This window comes from Bufo bufo, chromosome 6 (assembly GCF_905171765.1).
Source record: "Bufo bufo chromosome 6, aBufBuf1.1, whole genome shotgun sequence".
Lineage (NCBI taxonomy): Eukaryota > Metazoa > Chordata > Amphibia > Anura > Bufonidae > Bufo > Bufo bufo.
The window spans coordinates 258700970-258720852 of NC_053394.1; the positions used below are offsets into that span (position 1 = coordinate 258700970).

The following is a 19883-nucleotide window of genomic DNA, read 5'->3' on the forward strand; positions in this document are numbered from 1 at the left end:
ACACTGAGCGACCTTTGAGACTTTCTAGCTAATAATGAGAAGCCGGTAATTTTCCACAGCTACCACGAGGTATAAAGAGGAGCATGTTTTGGAGGGAAAAAGCCACTATTGTATTATATCTGAATAACGTTTTTTGTCTTAAACTGCTGTGTCATTGCCATTGAGTATCATTGAAGCTCTAATGCAAGTCTATGATAGACCAGAATTGTAACATTGCATTTGTTTGGGTTGTGTTTCTCCACTCCACCCCTCCCACTAGATGGTTCTGGTTCAGCCAGAAATTTTATATAAGGAGAGCAGTCAGAGCCCCTAGTGTCCTGCAGTTAGGGATTAATGCTAAGAAAAATAGATATATGCCAGACTGCAAATGAGTGACCAGAAGAAGATGCTGAGATGGGGATGCTGAGCCACAGACTATGGGTCACCAGCCCTGTGACCAAGGAGCCAGCTATACTACTGAGCCACAGACCATGGGCTTCCAGCCTTTGTCCAGGGTACCAGCCTTCTGAGAGAAAGAGGGGGGGAACTAGCTCAGACCTTTCCTCAGCCTTAAACCCTTCTTCTGACAGGGAAAAGACTGGTGAAGCCAGCCCCATGCCTCACCTGTGTTGTTTTGTACCTGAATTCCTGCAGTAAAGAAGTACACTTGTTCACTGCAGACTCTGACTCTATGGACTTATCTCCCATTGGTGTGCACCACACCTTATCATCCCTTCCAGAGATTAGCAACAATTGGTGACATCTCAACGGTGTCCGTGAGATCCAGCGTAACGTTGGGACCACCCCAAACTTCGCTTCTGCAGAAGTATAATAGATTATCCAAATTAGGCTTATTCTTTCCTGGCAAGATACCTAAATTGCAAAACCCATAACTGTGTCCAACAGTAGTAGCCAACTGAATGACTAGGAAGCCAAAAGTCCAGTCCAAAGGTTTTAGGCAAAGTACGCAGTCAAGGCACCCATGAACACATATTTGTTCACATGGGTCACAACAACATCTGGTGTTGATCAATGGCAAGGTTAGAACCCCAACCGAATCAGTAAAGGATTACAAGTAGAGATAAATGAATCATTTCTATATGAATCTCAGTACAAATTTCCCTAAATGTGTGAATTTTGGTGAATTTGAAACTTCTGTGATTTGTCCGTGCAAAATGCTCAAATCTACAAAAAATTGTGTTTTTACCACTGGCTACCATCCATTTTGCCCAAAACCACTATTCACTAATGCTGTCTTAGCGTTAAAATGCTTGAAAGGGGATAGATACATTCCTGACAGGGGCTATTGCTTAGTCTGTTCTTTATCCTTCTTTCCTTCACAAGATAAAATGATAGATATGTCTGTGTGCAACATTGCTGTGATTCACACTTTTCATGTCTCCTCAGTTTTAATTCACACATTGAAAATTAAATGACTCTGCATCACTCAGTTATACTTATTCTAATTTCTACTATTACATATATTGTATTATAGTTGTAATTCTGCATGAAATGACTTGAATTTCCCTTATATAAGATCTGTGTAATGTACAACTTGTATTAAATTTATATTCTATACAAGCTCAAGCTGTGTATGCTTACGCAAGGTGATTTTCTGTATAAATATCCACAGCAAAAAAATCTGCAACAAGATGTATAATGTGATTACAGCATGTAGAGTGGTAGACATTAGAAGTTCTACCAATATCAACCGTGCTCTAATTGGCATAAAAATTGGTGTATGACGTCTCCTAGGTGTCATATTTTTTCTCTCTTGTATTTCTCTTTTTTTACAAATATTTTTTCTTGAACCGGCCATGCGCATGTGCGACCGGCTGATCTGTTCATTTCAGGTAGGCTGCAGGTAGTAAACTCCGTTCTCGTGATTAGTGGGGGTCCCAGCGGTATTTAGCAAAACGACCCCATTAATGCAAATACAGCAATAGTAAATAATGTCAGGGTGACACTGACATATATAGCTATGGGTAAATGTATTAAAAAACATCCTACTTAAAAACACATATAAAAAACACACACATTTTAAATCTGCAGCATGTCAATTTATGAGGGAGGGGAAAACTAATAAAAATGTATAAATATATTAGGGGTCAGTACAGAGATGTCTCCCATCATCTATTTATACCCAGGACTGTGACGAGGAGACATCCACTACAACTAGAGGAAAGAAGGTTTGTACACAAACATAAAAGAGGATTCTCCACTGTAAGAGCTTTGAGACTATGGAACTCGTTGCCAGAGGAGGTTGTGATTGTGAGCTCACTAAGAGTTCAATAGGGGCCTGGATGTTTTACTGGAGTGTAATAATATTACAGGTAACAGTTTCTAGAAATTTGGAAAAGTTTGTTGATCTGGGAGTTATTCTGATTGCCTGATTGGAGCCAGGAAGGAATTTTCTCCCCTAAAATGAGGAAAATTGGCTTCGACATGGGGAAGGGGGGTTTGCTTTCTTTCTGCTGCAGAAATTCCATAGCTAATCAGTCATGTGTGAATTTACCCTTTATTCATTTGTTTGAGGACAAGAAAGACAATTTTAAACACTTTTGGTGAAGACCAAGGACAATCTTTTATCTAATTATTTATACAATGTATATTAGGTCAGACACACAACTCTGATAAATAGATTTTTCAACATGAGCCAGTGATGGCAATTTGTGTGTTGGAGAGCCATAGTACCTACATTTGTACCTAAACAGACCTCAACTTATTGTCTGTCATTAGAGCTTGCAGACAGATTTTACAATGATTTAGTATGCAGGTATATACAATTTTTTTTTTTTATTCTCAATTGGACCAAGTCCAGTACAGTATATAACAGGTCAAGTACACAACCCTAATACATGGATTTTTTTGAAGACAATTACTTTTTTTGAAAAAAAAAAGGGCACTTGGACAGAGTCCAATACAATGTATTTCAGGGGTCAGGAACATGACTGTTATAAGGATTAATTATTTTTTTAAAAGTCAATTTACATTGGCACTTGGATAGAGCTCGATACAATGTATGTTATGGGGTTTTGGAAGATAATAAAACTACTTTTTTGTAAAGAAAAATAGCCACTTTGACAGATTCCAAAACAATGTATGTTAAGGGTCAGGTAATTGACTATGATAAATTGATTTTTTTGAAAGGCAATTTACATTTTGTGACTTTTTTGGGGAAAAATAAACACAGGTGTGATAGGATGCCCACTTGGTATGATAAAAATATACAGTGCTATTAAGGCACTAAAATATTTTTATTTGGTAGAAAAATTGTGACAGGTTTTTGGAAAACAGCAAAAATAAATGCTATTATGTTGTGGTTGATGCACTAAACTATGCTCATTGCTTTGCAACAGGTTTTTGAAATTAAGGTGCAGTTGTGCAGTATATGCAGCAAAATGTATGCTGATGGTAATACTTGGACAAAAAAGTCTGATTCCTGCACATAAGAAAGAGTAGTGTCTCTTTAAAAGCCCATATCTCATGCAGTGAAACACATGCCCTGGCTAAGTACACACAGTTCACTAACTGTCCCTATACTCTCCCTAATGATAAAACCTGACTGTTTATCTAGTAATACCTAGTAATTTAATCTAACTAACTAAATATATCTTCTTCACAATCTCTACACTCTCCCTGCAAGACCGTAAAATAGTTAGCTTGTGTGTCTGATTGGTGCCTGTCAGAGCCATGGCAGTCATGTCCTATCACATCATTAGCTAAACTCACAATGGTCTCTGTGCTTCAGAGCTAACCTAGAGCCTCATAGACCAGTCAATATCCTCCCTCCTGATTGGCTGTCAAACTGACTGCAAAGCATTATGGGTAAGCCCTCTGGCCAGGGCCCCACCTGAGGTAATGTAATCTTTTGTCTTCATTCCTGCCTGGTTTCCCTCACTAGTGTTCTGAATTTGCCCAATTTGTTATGCAATTTGTTTAGTGAAATTCATGACAAATCTGATTAATTTACAATCTATTCACTCATCTCTAGTAGAAATCATTGTGCACATTGTGGCTCATTTTGGTACAGCACAGGTTGTAAACTACCACTCTTTTGTCGTCTGCACTTTCCTCAAAAAGAAGCCATACTGCAGAACACCTACCCCTTGGCAAGGTAGATTTACACATGGGGGTGCTCGGTGTAACGGTTGCGGGTCTGTTTGGTGTTGGCCGAGTTCTCCCTTTTGCAACCCCACTGCCTCTGCCAGCCTGTTGCGGTGCTGCGGATCCCTCACCCTCTGTACTGCTATCCTCGCTCGGCTTTTCACTTTCCCATGTTGGGTCAGTGACCTCATTGTCAACCGCCTCCTCTTCCACTTACTGACTCTGCTCATCCTCCTGACTTGACCTAACCACAACCTCAGTGATTGGTAACTGTGTCTGATCATCATCCACCTCGTGAACGAATGATTACCATTCACCACTGTCATCCTCTTGAGACTGTGAAGGCCCAAGTGGTTGGTAATCAGGGCACAATATCTCAGGTCCCTCATCAAGCGTGCTGGGCGCGAGGGCAAAATGTAATAGTGCCGCTGGATAGAGCTCCTCGGAATATCTGAGTGTGGGATCACTCGTTTGGCAAGCCTCAGGTGGGAGGGAGGATGATCAGAGAGAGAATTTGGTTGACCAGACTCTTGGCTACAGAGACTGGACTTGGTGGAAGAGAGGGTGGTGCTTAACCAACTGGAAGCATTATCTTCAGCAATCCGACCGACCAACTGTTTGCACTGGTCCGACTTGGACAGTGTTGTCCTGCGCCGCCCAGCTAAGTTGGACATGAAGCTGGGTACGGTGGATGTTTTTTTTTTTCTGGTGCACTGGCAGCAGGCACAGTTTCATTGCGCCCAGGGCCACGGCTTCTGCGTGCACCATCAGCATCACGCTTACTTCCCCGTCCCTTAGTGCTCCCCTTCTTCATATTAATGGTTTTGTCCCTAGATGTGGCGCAGAATGTTTTACAGTCTGCTAAAGACACAGTTTTCTGTTTCAGGACAGTATATGTCACAGAAACACACAGAATATGGACACTAGATTAGGTCCAGATTTTTGGAATTTGCAATACAAACTCAGTTTTCGGATACAGGACAGTATATGTTACACAATTCACGGATTGCACCATTGACAGCAAAAAAGTGTATAGATTATGGGGGGGGGGGGGGGGGGAATTGTGTTTTCTGTATTATAATTTTTTCCCTATATCTGGGCCTGACAACCACACAATGTATTGAAGTGCAGATCACACTATTCACGGATTGCACCATTGACAGCAAAAAAGTGTATAGATTATGGGGGAAAAAAATTGTGTTTTCTGTATTATAATTTTTTCCCTATATCTGGGCATGACAACCACGAAATATATTGAAGCGCAGATCACACAATTCAAGGATTACGCCGTTGACAGCAAAAATGTGGATTATGGGAAAAAAAAATTATTGTTTTCACTAATATTCTTCTTATCTCTGCACCTGACATACAGAAGGTATTGCTGCACAGATGTCACAAGTCACTGCAGAAAAAATTTGAGTACAACTTTGAACAATTAAATTGTTGCCACCACACACAATAGTCCTTAAAAGGACTTTTGGGTCTTTGAAATGTTTTAAAATTGAATAAATTGCGATCACAAACTCCCTGCACTATCTGTCCCTTCCTAAGCGCAGTAATGAGCCGAACCCACGTCATCGGGTGCTATATCGCATTCTGGCCAGCCAATCACTGTAATGCCATCAGCCAACATGGCTACTGGCATTACAGTGATGGCAGTACTTACCTGTACGTTTATTGTCTGCTTAGCAGCCGCAAAACGTGCGGGGAGGAGACCCAAGCATGTCGCTCGAGCACATGTGGTACTCGGCCGAGTACCGCCATGTGCCGAGCATAGCGATACTCGAGCCGAACAAGTATTCGGCCGAGCATGCTCGCTCATCACTAGTGTGAGCCCTACCTTATCCCAAACCTAAAATAATTTGCCCTGTAAAGACACTAAATATGTACTAAAACCATTTATAGAAAACAGAAGACATCAAATAACACAAAAAGAGCAGTAGACTGAAAGGAGATTGTGGGATTAGAAAAATATAGCTACTTTTTTTTCCAAAAACCGTTCGAATTACGCCCAGGGGATGTATCTAATATTGCAACCATCCTCATTCTCTGCTATTCTCACTATGTGTCATACAGGCTGTTGTAAAATCACTTGTTACTGCTGACCAGCTTATAGGGAGGCTACATGGGAAAAGGTTACTTGCTAGACCCCTGCTGTGGGCATGATTCCTGAACTGTGATATTCCTTTGTGCATCATCACTGGTTGCATAATGCCTGTTCTGCAATCTGACTGGGTGGATTATACTTGTGTTGTGACATCTCTGTGTGCCTTGTATTGTGATATTACTGTGATAAACCTATTCTGTAGCTATATACAATGAGGAGAAGAAAGTGACAAATAATGAGAACAAATGATACGACCGTGAAGAGGCGCACAAAGTCAAAATTAGTTGCTACAACTGCTCTAATGTTTTAGAAGCTAAAAGCAAAACTGTAAAACCTAGATCTTTATAATGAATCATTACCTTTTGTTTTGCAGATTTTTCTTATTATCCAGTTCATTTTTCAGTCAGTGCAGTGCATGAAAATTCTTTTACATCCTAGAAACTGTTAACAAGCAGGATAGCTGCTGCGGAAGATCCTTCTTAAGGGTTTAGTTTCTTTGTAATGATTGCATGTATGAATATCCAGTAAAGGCTGTCTCATTAACACATGATGCTCTTTATACACGGACATCCCACGGATGCTCACAATGTGTATTCAAGTGTTAATAAGCTTGTATATATCAAGCAGAAAAAAACAGAACTGGATCGCACATCCACAATTCTATGCTTAGATCTAATTAAATTTGCTTCTCAGCACAATATAAAGGTGTACAGCCCCCTATACTGCATGCTGTACAAGAGGCATTAGTGTACATTTTGATCAACAGGCATAAGCCCACTTACTACGCCAAGGTCGCCTCTTTGAGTGGGACCTACCCTGACAAAAAAAAAAATCACACTGCGGTGACAAAGCGGCACTGTCCTAGTGGGCGGCAGGACCCGGGAGTCAAACATCAACCTGCTGTCTGACAATGCCACCCATGGCCCAGTGTGCCTATGATGACAGTTAGTGTTGAGCGAAGCAAAGCAATCAAAGCTGGATTCAGTCCGAAATTTAGGAAAGCTTGGATTCACAATGAATCAGAATTTCCTCACACTTCATGGTAACGAATCAGTTTTTCCTAAAATGGCGGCTGCACGTGTTACCAAGTGAAAGTAAGAAGTCCGAGAATGCAAGATTACCCACAATGCAGTGCAGCCAGCCAATCCGCAGGTAGGCATCCTCTGTGATCTCACAGCTCTATAAAACCCTCATCCCGTGCAGTCTTTGCCATTATCCTGTGAGCTGAGCATAGGGAGAGACGTGACAAGTGCTCATGCGGTAGGGATAGTGTTGCTGGAAACAATTAATAGGAGAATATTGTAATGGGAGAGTGCTGGGAGACTGCAGGGCGACTTATTCTGCGTCAGTTTTATTTATTTATTCCTACATTTACTTATTTCTACATCAGCTGTAAATGTAATTCAATACCAATAAGATGGAAGTCTTTATTATTCCACTGCCAACGTGCCAACCAATACCATCCGTTCTGCACCCCTTAGGGGGACCAGGTCTTAATGATGACCATTCTCATCTTTTGCTGGCTTTACTTCTTTCAAATCATCCTTCAAAGTCTCCATGTCCTAGAAAAGTCAGTAAGATGCAGAGAGAGGAGGAGCTGGATGTTCCTGATGACATATTCTCATCAATATTAGATGATATGGAAAAGGAAGAAAAGCAGATGGCAGAAGAAGGTCTCCCACCTGTAGGGCAGGAGAGCGCTGGGGTTGGAGAAGTGGGTATGCCAGAGCTAATTAATATTCTGTGTTTACTGTCAAATAACATACAGGAGATTGCTGGCCAGAAAGGTAATCATTTCCAAATTGTGTCCCCACCTAACCAGCCAAACCCTATACCAGCAACGGCCCCTGTTTAAAGGTGCTATGCATCCATTAACAATGAAGAAGGACTATACATTGTAGTCTTCATTATTAAATCAAAGTCAGCTGCTGGATAATTGGCCGTGCGGTTCTTTACCTGGATATACCTGATTTATAGTGATTCATGGCAAATTAATTCATAACAAATCTAATTTCTTGCTAACTTCGGCGAAGTTGCTGAATAAAATTTTTCTAAACTTAGCTAATCTCTAGTGACATCAAATAACCACAATCACTCAATGCTGAGTTTAATTTGCATGTTTTGGATCTTTATTCATTTAGGTAAATGTATGTCTCCTGAGTGGAGAGGTTTTTCCTGTTATGACTTAAAGGTAACCTACGGTATTAGCATAAACAAATGATAAAATCTGCAGACGGAGCTAAGCAGATTAATATATAGCTTTATGGGAAAAGATTCAGTATACCTTGTTTTTTTATTCATTTAAAGAGGTTATCCAACCCCTGCCAATGCCCCCTCTAATGACCAGGCCCCTCATACAGGCTGTACTTACCTTGCTCCCAGGCACCCGTGTCGCTGGGGGGTAATGTAAGTACAACCTGTGTGAGGGGCCCTGGCATTTTTTTAAAATGTTTTTCAATGGGAAGTGTTTTTTTAACTTGGAGATTTATTTAACTTTTCTTTTCACAATTTATTAGTCCCACAAGGGGACTTTGACAAGCGATCTTCTGATTACTTCTATAATACACTTTACTGCTCATGCAGTCCAGTGTATTATACTGACAGTACTATACTGCTTCTGGTGCAGCCCTGAAAGGCAATCACTGATGACAAGACTAGAGGCCTTCTTTAGGCGCCTGGCTACCATACCCAGACATCAGCACACCACAATCTCAATCGCAGCAGTGCCGATGACTTAGAGAGGTTCCCCCGCCCTTTAAAGCACTTAGAGGCCACGGTCAGTATTGACAGCGGAATCTAAGGGATTAAACGTCCCAAATCGGCACTTTTGCTAACCTGTGCCATTAGAGTAGGAGCCCAACGATCGTGTGAGAGCCAGGTTCCTGCTCTACACTGCACAGGAGACCCATGCAGCGCTTAGACTGGGCCACCATTAAAAGGTGATGACCTAGCCAAGGCAGGGGAGATATTCAGCCATTTAAGGCTAATAGTAGTGGCAGCAGCACCTGCAGTACAGTATGGAACACAATAAACAGGCACAAAGCTTCAGTTACATTGCTGAGCCGGCGATAAACAGCCACTGGCAGATCTGTTCATTGTCATCAGCTGGAGATGTGTGGAAATCCTCATGGATTTATGTGCCTGATTTATTTTGATCAAAGGCAATTTTGCTGGTTTGGGTGTAAAGACATTACCTGCTACACTTTAAACCCTCTCTGAGATGACATTGAAGGCTGGACAAAGCAATACAACAATAGCAAAGTGGTCCAGTTCCAGCTACTGTTACAGTCTGCCTCTCCAGAAGTTCATGGGGTCAGGGAACAGAGTACGTGCAGGAGAAAGGGCTCAGTCATTTAGAAAGTGAGACATTTTTAAACCCTTCCAGATCTCTGTCGTACATGTCAGGTTTTAAAAGATGGCAACCGCTCCTGCTGAGGCAGCCAACATAGCAACTGAGCGCCTGCCGTTTTACACAATAGAAACTCGGAGATATTGTCTGTGATCAGCAATAACACTGATTACAGATGTTTAACCCCTCAGATGCCATGGTCAGTTGTGACCTTTGCATTTAAATCGGCCTTACCCAGGAGTGCTGAACTCCCGGGGCCCAAACAGTTCCCCCATGCTGGTAACCTTGAGCCTTGTAAATGCAGGGTTCCATAGGAACGTATTGAATCTCCCAAAGACTGCATTGGTAAATCATTGCAGTCTACAGGAGAAGCAATCTAACAATCGCAAGTTCAAGTCTTTAACAAAGGCTTTAAAAAACGTATAAATGAAGTAAAAAAAAGAATAAAATAATCCCCTTTCCCTGTAATAAAAATAAATAAAAAAAAAGATAATTTGCTCTACCATGTCTCAAAATGCTCATACTATTAAAATATAAACATATTTATCCCATATGGCAAACTCTCTAATGGAAAGATACTATCAAAATGGCAATTTTTTCATCTCTTCACCTCCCAAAAAATAAAATAAAATGTGATCAAAAAATCATATGCACTTCAAAAGGGTATTAATAAAAATGACAGATTGCCTTGCAAAAAAGCAGCACATAGACATATCTATATAAAAGTTATGAGGATCAGAATATGGTGATGCAAAGAAAAAAAAGTTTTTAAAGTTTTTATGATTTTTTTAAATATTAAAATACAAGAAAAACTATAAAAAAAATTGGAATAGTTGTAATTGTAGTGACTGGGAGATTGAAGGTAAAAAAGCAGTTTTAGGCTAGTTATACACTAGCAGCGTCAATATGGAAGGCTGTTCTGCCAGATCTCTGCACACTCCAGAATTGCTGGAGGTTTGTAAGACTCCCTCCTGCGCCTTTCAATATAATGGGGACCAACGGAGATCTGGCGGCATTCTGGCAAATATGGTTTTCTTCCGACCGATATTTGCCAGAATGCGGCTGCATGTCCACCCGGTCCCCATTATAGTGAATGGGGCTGTCCCTGCTGGAACAGTCCACTGGAACGCCTCCGCTAGTGTGCAACTAACCTTACCTTATAGGGAATGTCTCAAAAATTTTACCCATAAAACTAGCATAACACCATTTTTTTCCAGCTTCCCATTACGTCAAATGCAATATCAAACAGTGCCCATAGAATGTACAATTTGTCAAAATGAACAAGGACTCAAACTTCTCATTTTTTCTAAAGCTGTGTTCCCATCTCAGTTTCAGAGATCCGGCTGCCTGATCCGGCACAAATGCCGGCTGTCGGGCGTACAAAAAACCATTGCATGCAATGTTTTTGTCCAGCCGAAAAATTTCATATATGCCAGAAATTGCCCTGATCACTGCCGGACGTCATTGCATTCAATGGGATCTGGAGATGAAGTAAAGGATTTGGCAAGCTGCTCTGTGCCGGAACAGCCCCCGGATCTCAGAACGGAGATGTGATTGAAGCCTAAAGTAAATAATACTAATTTTAATAATCTTTCTGCATATCGTACTGTAGTACACATTCCATTTATTTTTTTGAACCTGCTCAAACTCTAATATGTCTGTCTTGTGCGCTGGTGCTATAACATGTACACACTTGGGGTAATTTAATAAAACCATCTACTCCAGAAACTGGTGTAAAAAAATTTCAAACCATGAGTATGCAGCTTTTTAAATGACACTGCACTCAAATTTAGGGGCAAGTGGCATTTTAACGCCAAGCCCGACACTTTCCAAAAAGGGGCTGTGATGGGGTGTAGGCATGGCCATCAGCCCATGCTAATTTATCATAATTTATGCCAGTTTTCTATGCCATGAGCTGGTACAATGTTCAATCTAGGTGCACAGATAGTATGCGCCTCACCATAAATTAAGCAGTAGCGGTGCAAGGGGATATCAAGACTAGTGTACAGGTGCTGGTGCAACTATTCCATGTGTGGTCTGACTAGTGATTTATAGAGTGATAGAACTATGTTCATCCATGTTCATCCTTCTGATCCATCCTATGAACTGCCTGGCACTGAAAAAAGTCCACATTCGGTTTGCCCTAATGTGTATGTGTATCCAATGGGAAGAAAGGAGAAAACTGCTGAAAGACACTTCTGGTGGGGGCTTATGTCCTGGGAGAACAAAATGATCATGGGTACAGTCAGACATTAGACATTAGAGTGTTGGCTCTCTGTGGGTTTTACTGACAATATGATAATGTGTATGGGGATCTTTAGGACTCCTCTTCATCATATCACAGAGCATAGGAATTAGAGATGAGCAAATTTATAAAAAATTTGATTCGGCTGCTTCGCCGAATTTTACAAAAAAATTTGCATTGTGACGAATTACTTTGTCACAAAGCGCATTTTTTTGTAAGTAGCGGGTGCAATGACAGGGAGCTGCGATAGCGCTGCCCCGTCATTGTACCCCTCAGATGCCGCGTTCATGGGAGTGTAAAATTAACAATAATTCTAACTTACAAAATCAAACTTACCGCCTCCATTTGCTCGCGACGGGCCGGCCGCCGCCATCTTGCTTAAATATTTCGGCCGAAATCCCGTGCGGCGCGAGATTACATCATCACGCCGACTGGTGTGGTGACATATGACGTCATCACGCCGGCCGGCTTGATGATGTAATCTCACGCCGCACGGGATTTCGGCCGAGATCTTCAAGCAAGATGGAGGCTGATGGCCCGTCGCGAGCAAATGGAGGAGGTAAGTTAGATTTTTTTTGTTTTTTATACTATTTCAAGTTAAATCGATTTGTTGACATGAAGCATGAGGAAATTCGTCTTCAAGGCAAATCGAATTTATCCTGAAATTCTGATTGAATTCCATTCGCTCATCTCTAATAGGAATCCTCGGTATGCATTGTCATACAGTACAAGGACCCTTTGCAGACTTGACATAGGGTAACTCAGGTGAGTGGAAGGATAATTATATATTTTTCTGGTTCTGTTTCTTTTAAAGTGTAACTGTCATTCTTTTTTTTATTTTGTAATGTATAGAGGCAGCAATATAGACCATTTTTGTAATATACTTTAATTACTGAAATTGTACATTTCTATTAGAAAAATAGCTCTAAAGTGGCCCATTTTGAGCATTAGCAACGCTCCTCTATCTTCTGTTTACATAGCACAGTCAGTGTTGAGCAAGTCTCCAGAGTTATGTAAACAGAAGACAGAGGAGCATTGCTAAGGCTCAAAATGAGCCACTTTAGAGCTATTTTTCTAATAGAAATGTATTATTTCAGTAATTAAAGTATATTACAAAAATGGTCAGCATCAGTGCCCCTATAAATTACAGAAATAAAAAAAAAAGCATGACAGTTACACTTTAAGCTGTCCAGCTATTATAGTAGTTTAGGGCAGTTTTCTGTGGTGATAGCTTTCCTATAAATAATCTGTATCACTGTGATGTGAAGACTAAATGGCTGCATAATTTGGGCAGGGTACTATGTGTCATATCAAATCTGGGGTTACCACATATGATTGATCACATGTTGTCAATCATATTGTCACTGAAGCTCTTCAAGGGTACAAAAGAATCTCTCTTGCACTACCTATTTGGTACTCCTGTGATACATTACCTAGAATTGTGTTCACTGATGCTCACAAATTACAGCTTACAATCAGTGGGGCAGATATATTAAGATAAATTTATTTTGCACCTGAAAATTTTACCTGACCCTATTTTTTCATTTGTGCCAAATTTATGATGTGCATTGTTAAATGTGTCTAAATCTGCATTGTTGTTTTAGGCAATGTGAAAGGTAAGATACACACAGTTTGCTACAGGGATTTATACTATCCGAGTTGTACCCCACTTTTTATACCATCTTGTAGATGGTACAAATTTTGTCCAAAGCATATGTTTAAGACTGCACCAAAGCAAAGTGCAAAATTAGACTAGACAAACAGTGCAAAGTTTGTCTAAAAAAACTTGTGTCTATCATGTCATGTCATAAAAGAAACACAATTGTAGATCATACACTTTATATATTTGGTGAAAAAAGTATTCCCCTCACATTCTGGATCAAATCAAAACACTGTCCAGGAGCAGTGACATTGATAAATCTGCCCCAGTGTTTGTACAATGTCAATTGAATATAGACAATGCATTCAATATGGAAATCAATACTTGTCTATTTTGAGGATAGCTTAGGCTCTGCCTTTTGAATGCACTGTTGATAAAGTCACTGAATCACTACCAATGCAGACATACAGCGGTGCTTAAAAGTTTGTGAACCCTTCAGAATTTTCAATATTTCTGCACAAATTTGACCTAAAACTACCTAAAATTGACAAATGCTAAAAGTAGACAAAGATAACCAAATCAAACAAATCAGTGAAAAATATGAGACTTGGTCATTTAATTATTAAAGGGCTTTTCTAAGGATAGGTCATCAATATCAGATCAGTGGGGGGCTGACAACCGGCACCCCCGCCGATAAGCTGTATGAGGAGACGGCGGGCGCAGTGTGCACGTGTTGTCTACCTTCTCTCTGTGAATGGTTGACCTATTTTGATTAAAGACCAAGTATTTAAAGTCTGATCTTCACAATACATCTTTGTGGAAGTGTATCATGACATGAGTAAAGGAGATTTCTTAGGACCTCCGAAGAAGAGTTGTTGATGCTCATCAGGCTGGAAAATGTTATAAAACCATCTCTGGGTTTGGACTCTGTCAATCCATAGTCAGATTGTGTACAAATGGAGAAAATTCAGGACCATTAGTACCCTCCCCAGGAGTGGTCAACCAACAGAGATCAAGCCAAAAACAAAGTGTGAAATAGTCTGCGAGATCACAAAGTTACCCAAGGTAACTTCTATGCAACTAAAGTCCTTTCTCACATTAGCTAATGTTAATGTTCATGAGTCCAAGAGGACTCGTGACCGGAGAAGTGCCTCCTGATTCTGAATATCTCAGTGCATTATTCAAAATAAATATTATAACTGTGTTTTTCAAATATTATTTGTTTTTTGGTCCTGTACAAAACGCCTAAATCTTATCCACGCCCTGCGGTTTGAAGAGATGGATGTTTTGTTTCCCTTGATTAGCATCCAAGTCACTGCAGACCCTGGCAAGGGTTCATCTTGGTCTTTTTGTTTACCTGAACAAATTAAATTATTTTACTGAAAATTAGCTCTGTGCAGGAATGTGTATTGGGTTCTGGATTTATAGAAACAAAATGATACAATACGATTCATAACACAATTTACACAAACAAGCTGTAATTCATACAGGACTATTTATAACACTGTCAAAATTGAATGCTAACAAAATATAGGGAAAGAGTTATTAAGTGCAATGCACCAAAAATTCAGGCATTAATTTGCTCCAAAAAAAATGCTGCATACTTGTCACCACATTTATGTCTTAGACACTTTTTGTGCCTTGCCCTACAATGGGCATTACTCACGATTCAGCAGCATGCACTAAATTTGCACAAATATTTTGGTGCAAAGTAGGTCAACAAAATGGTGTTTTATAAATATTTGGTGTGTCACAAATATTTGTTTTCAAACCAGCACCTGGATCTAAATACTTTTATAATTGCATACAATTAAACATTTAATATAGCCACTGAGTTATTCAATAAAAGGTATCTGTATATCTTCACCTGCTGTTTGTTCTTTTTCGTATTTCTTTGTCCACCTTGCTGAGGTGGACAAACATGCTTAGTTCCATCCTTCAACTGTGAGATGGAAATAGCTGCAGCAGAAAGAACACACCCCCTGAGCTAAAGCAGAAAGAGCATTCCTTCTGAGATGCCAGTTGATATAAACTTAGCAAAGCAATTGGAATAATAAATGAAAAAAGCTCTGGATCCATGTGCAGTACAGGTTCTATTTTTATTATAAGTCAATTGTCCTGTACTATATGATGTCTCATTTTCATTTTTTTCATTAATCATGGGATAACCCCTTTAAACAAAAGTGTCTAAAGAGACGCCAAATTTAACATCCAGCCTAAGCCACTAATTTGGCACATCTTTAGACTGTCTAGTCTAAGTTTACACTGTCTAAATATTATACAGGATTAGTAGTTCTGTAAAGTATACTGAAATATAAGCAATGTGGTTTTGAATAATTGTTTTTTCTTCATCATTTAGGCTATGATAAGATTCTACATCCATTCTGAAAATGACAATTTAATCTACATGTGTGCTTTGTTATAACCAACATTTTGGAAATCATGAAAAGAGCAGAAATCTAAGTAGCAGTTACTGAGCAAAGTACCATTCCTCCGGGATGTACAATCAGAACAGCATGGGAAATGGAACTATCAGAGCCCCACGAAGAGAGGATAGCTGCCTCTCCTCGAGGAGGAGAGAACATTCCTCTGGGGCCTTTACTAAACTGCAGGAGACAGTGCTGGTTCTTGAAGAAGAACTGAGGCAGAGATGGAAAGAGCTGCAAGAAAAGGATGAGAAAATCAGACAACTGGAGAAGGAGCTGGAAACTAAATCCATTCAGATAGACAAATTACAGGATGCTATTGGCTATAACGTCCAGCTGTCTCCAAAGGGAAGTCAAAGGAAAAAGCTTCTAAGTGTTATAAACCAAGGGCCTGCTCAGAACAATGAAAAAGCCACTGACACCCATAGACGTCAGAAAGCCAAGGAAGGAGTGTCTGCTGAACCAACTTCACGCCATTATTACAATCCCAGTTGTCAGAACCCTGATGTCACCTGCATCCGTAAAGATTCTAGGTAAGGCCTCAATGGAAGCATTTACTTTGCTAAATTATTTGTGGTCCACTAGAAAAATATTGAGATTTACTGTGGATGGTGATCTGTACTAGTTATTGGTCATGTACATTCATTGATGAACATGTGCCCCAGGGAAAACTTCAAAACGTGCTTGATTTCCAATTAACTAATACAAGAAATGTAAAAATCAACCACGACACAGTACTTATATGTCTAGCATTGTAAAGGCTTTGTGCATCAGTTTTTGCCATCACAGCATATATTCTAAATTAACTGTTCACATATGACATTTTTCAGCCCAGTAATTGAGTCAGCAGTAATGCTGGTTATTGTACTTCTTAATACACAAATGTCAGTTTGGAGATGCACTATAGTTATAAATAGTGACTGCATATTATAAAGCTATGCTGTCACTTACTTGACTGTGGGGGTTCAACTAATCCCATTTTAATGTACCTCAATTATGCCTGGAGGACAGTCACATTGCCAGAGCACAGAAAGGGTTTCCAGGGGTCAGACCATCATTAATCAAATAATGGCATATTGCTATGACTGGAAATTCTCTTAAAGGAGTTGTCCACATTTTTTTTATTTACCACATTTACCTTCCTAGATCCTCCAATCCAGCGCTGCTGCTCCTTCCTCTCCCCAGGCAGCCACTGACATATTGTTGTGGCTACAGAGGTGACATCCCATACAATGTTGCAGCCAATAACTGGCCTCAGCGGGCCATAGAGCCCATCAATTGGTTGCAGCAGTACATGGAACGTCGCCAATGAATCCACAACAATGTGTTACTGGATGCAGCCTGGGGAAAGGAAGAAGAATTAGCACTGGATTGGAAGGTCTGGGAAGGTGCATGGAAAAGTTTTCATTATTTTATGAGGACCAAGGCTATTTGCATTAATATAAAAAAAAATGACATGGACAAGGGAAAATCCTTTAAGGGTCATGCCATGAAAATTAGAAACCGTTGTCATTGGTAGTGACTGACGAACATTGGCCGGGACGGTTCGCAAACGCGATCAAATGTTCGCGAACTGCAATTTCGCAGCGGGCCCCATTTACTTTAATGTCAGGCGAACCTGAAAAACCTTCAGGTCATTATTGCAGCCACCAAGAAGTGCACAAATCATCCCACAACATGGACAGTGACATACCAGAGGGGGATCAGTGGCAAAAATTCCCACAAAAAATATGTATTTTAATCAGGGGCCATTTTGATGCATCTTAAAGGGAAACTGTCAAAAATGTGCCCTACTGGAGCCTAGAAATTTTTTATTTTAGGCCACGGGAGTACAGGCCCCAAACATTAAGCATTTACTAGACAGAAAACATTGATTATATGGCTGGAGGTACATTATGCGGTCAATGGATGAAATTTTTACTGTAGGCCACTAGACTACAGGCCCCAAACATTAGGCATTCACCGGACATAAAAGATCAAGTAAGTATGTGGCTGGAGGTAGATTAAATGGTCAATGGATATCAATTTTACTGCAGGCCAGTACATATGAAATACATATGATGATGATGATGATGATGATGATGATGATGATGATGATGATGTATAGTCTTGTGTACATGCAGTCTTACCCTTAGGGGCTCGATGCGCTTAGCTGGCTCATTCAACAAGGGAGGAAAAAGAAGAAGGCATGACACTTTAACATGGGCCGCAAAGGCCTAAAGGATAAGGCACCTATTCCAGAGACCAATTTCCTAGCATTTATCAAATGGAGAATCAAGAAAAAGGGAGGGAAGGTAGGGGGATCTCAAGGTTCAAAGGGTTCGGACGAGATATAGAGAATGTGAAGAGAACAAAATTAATAAATGTGAGGAAAAGGTATCTTTAAAATAGAAGGGACATTACCAACCGTGAATTTATAGACTAAGATTTAGGAAAACACCCAAAATTATATGAACCAAAAATAAGTATTATATAGGAAGATCAAACGCCTGTTTGAAAAGTAAGGTTTTCAGTGCACGTCTGAATGAGAGAAGACTGGGAATCATTTTCAGGGCCAGAGGTAGGTGGTTCCAAAATCTGTCTCCTTGAGCCAAAAAGGATCTACCTCCACGTCTGATCTTATTAACTTGTGGGATGTTAAAATTCACAGAGTTACTAGACCTCAATGTCCTCAACGGGGTGAATTTACGTCACAGGTACAAGGGCCCCACACCATGGAATACCCTATGCATGAAACATCCAATCTTGGACATCACCCGTTGTTGGACGGGGAGCCAGTGCAAGACATTAAGAGAGGGAGTGATATGCTCTCGGCGGGCAACACCCGTTAGTAGCCTTGCTGCGGCATTCTGCACAAGTTGAAGTCTATGCAAGTTCTTCTTAGGGAGTCCCATGTACAAGGAATTACAATGGTCCAACCGATGTCACGCCCATGTGCATGGTCGTGACTCCTTGGGAGCCGCATGCAGTTGCCCGCGGTCTGGGTGTTTTGTCAACCGCAGCTTGGGGCTGTTAGTAGTTTGCCTCAAGTGCGGTTGCCGCGGACAACAGGTGTTTGTTGGCAGTGTAGCAGCCTGAGCTGGTTGCTAGGCGTCTCACTGTTGATGCGTGCGGTTGCCTCTGGCTATATGTGTGTGTATGTATGCACTTTCTCTGTCTGGTGTGCACGAGGTTTATGTATGTGTGCACTGTGACACTTCCCTTCACTTGTGGCTGCCCGTCGCAACATGTGGTGTTGTATACATGTGGTGGCAGTGTCTCGGCCTCCTGGCTGTTTCCCAGGACATGTTTGCCACGCCTGTCGTTGCCTGCGGTAACAGCTGCTGTTTGATTGTTGTTTGTACACTTCCCCTTTAAGTGACAGTATGACCACAATGGCTCCTCACGTGGTGACCTTCGGAAGAGGGTGCAGCATGCATCGCCATCTGTTTGTGGGGTGCATGCACGTTCTCCGGAGGGAGAGCGTTTTTGGGTTCACCGTTAATGGCGCGGTTGGTGGCTTTCCCCGCCACCTTGCCTTCCGTGTCCGTGTTGGTGATCCCTTGTCCCTCTCTATGTTCCTATCTCTGGTCGTCTGCTGGCAGCATTCCATTAGTGTTCCAGCTTTGTGCTAGTTAGGAGTGTCTGTTGGCAGCGACTGGAGTGGGAACGTGTGTAGAGAGTGGACGCAATGTCAGTGCGGTCTCCCCGGGCTGTTTCTTTGCTGGTCTCTGGCTCCTGTGTGTTGCTCCAGAGCCTGGCAGTCGGTTCCTGTGTGTTGCTCCAGGGTCCGGCAGCAGTCCTGGGGAGACTCGCATGTACTGGCACTGATTCCCCCATTTTTCCCTTCTCCCATCCCTTTTTGAGTTCCTCATTACTTTCCCCTTTTTTTTTGGTGGGGGGGCTTTGAGGGGTGGGAGTGTCACGCCCATGTGCATGGTCGTGACTCCTTGGGAGCCGCATGCAGTTGCCCACAGTCTGGGTGTTTTGTCAACCGCAGCTTGGGGCTGTTAGTAGTTTGCCTCAAGTGCGGTTGCCGCTGACAACAGGTGTTTGCTGGCAGTGTAGCAGCCTGAGCTGGTTGCTAGGCG

General features: G+C 41.2%; 1 protein-coding gene across 1 annotated transcript in view; it reads left to right on the plus strand.

Moving 5' to 3' along the window:
- LOC121005082 (cGMP-dependent protein kinase 2-like) overlaps positions 1-19883 on the plus strand; it is a 318727-nt gene that overhangs the window by 49914 nt on the left and 248930 nt on the right. Inside the window, exon 2 of the mRNA XM_040437617.1 lies at positions 15747-16346. Within this exon, the coding sequence (XP_040293551.1) occupies positions 15886-16346 (461 nt within the window). The 5' untranslated portion in view covers positions 15747-15885. The remainder of the gene's footprint in view (positions 1-15746; positions 16347-19883) is intronic.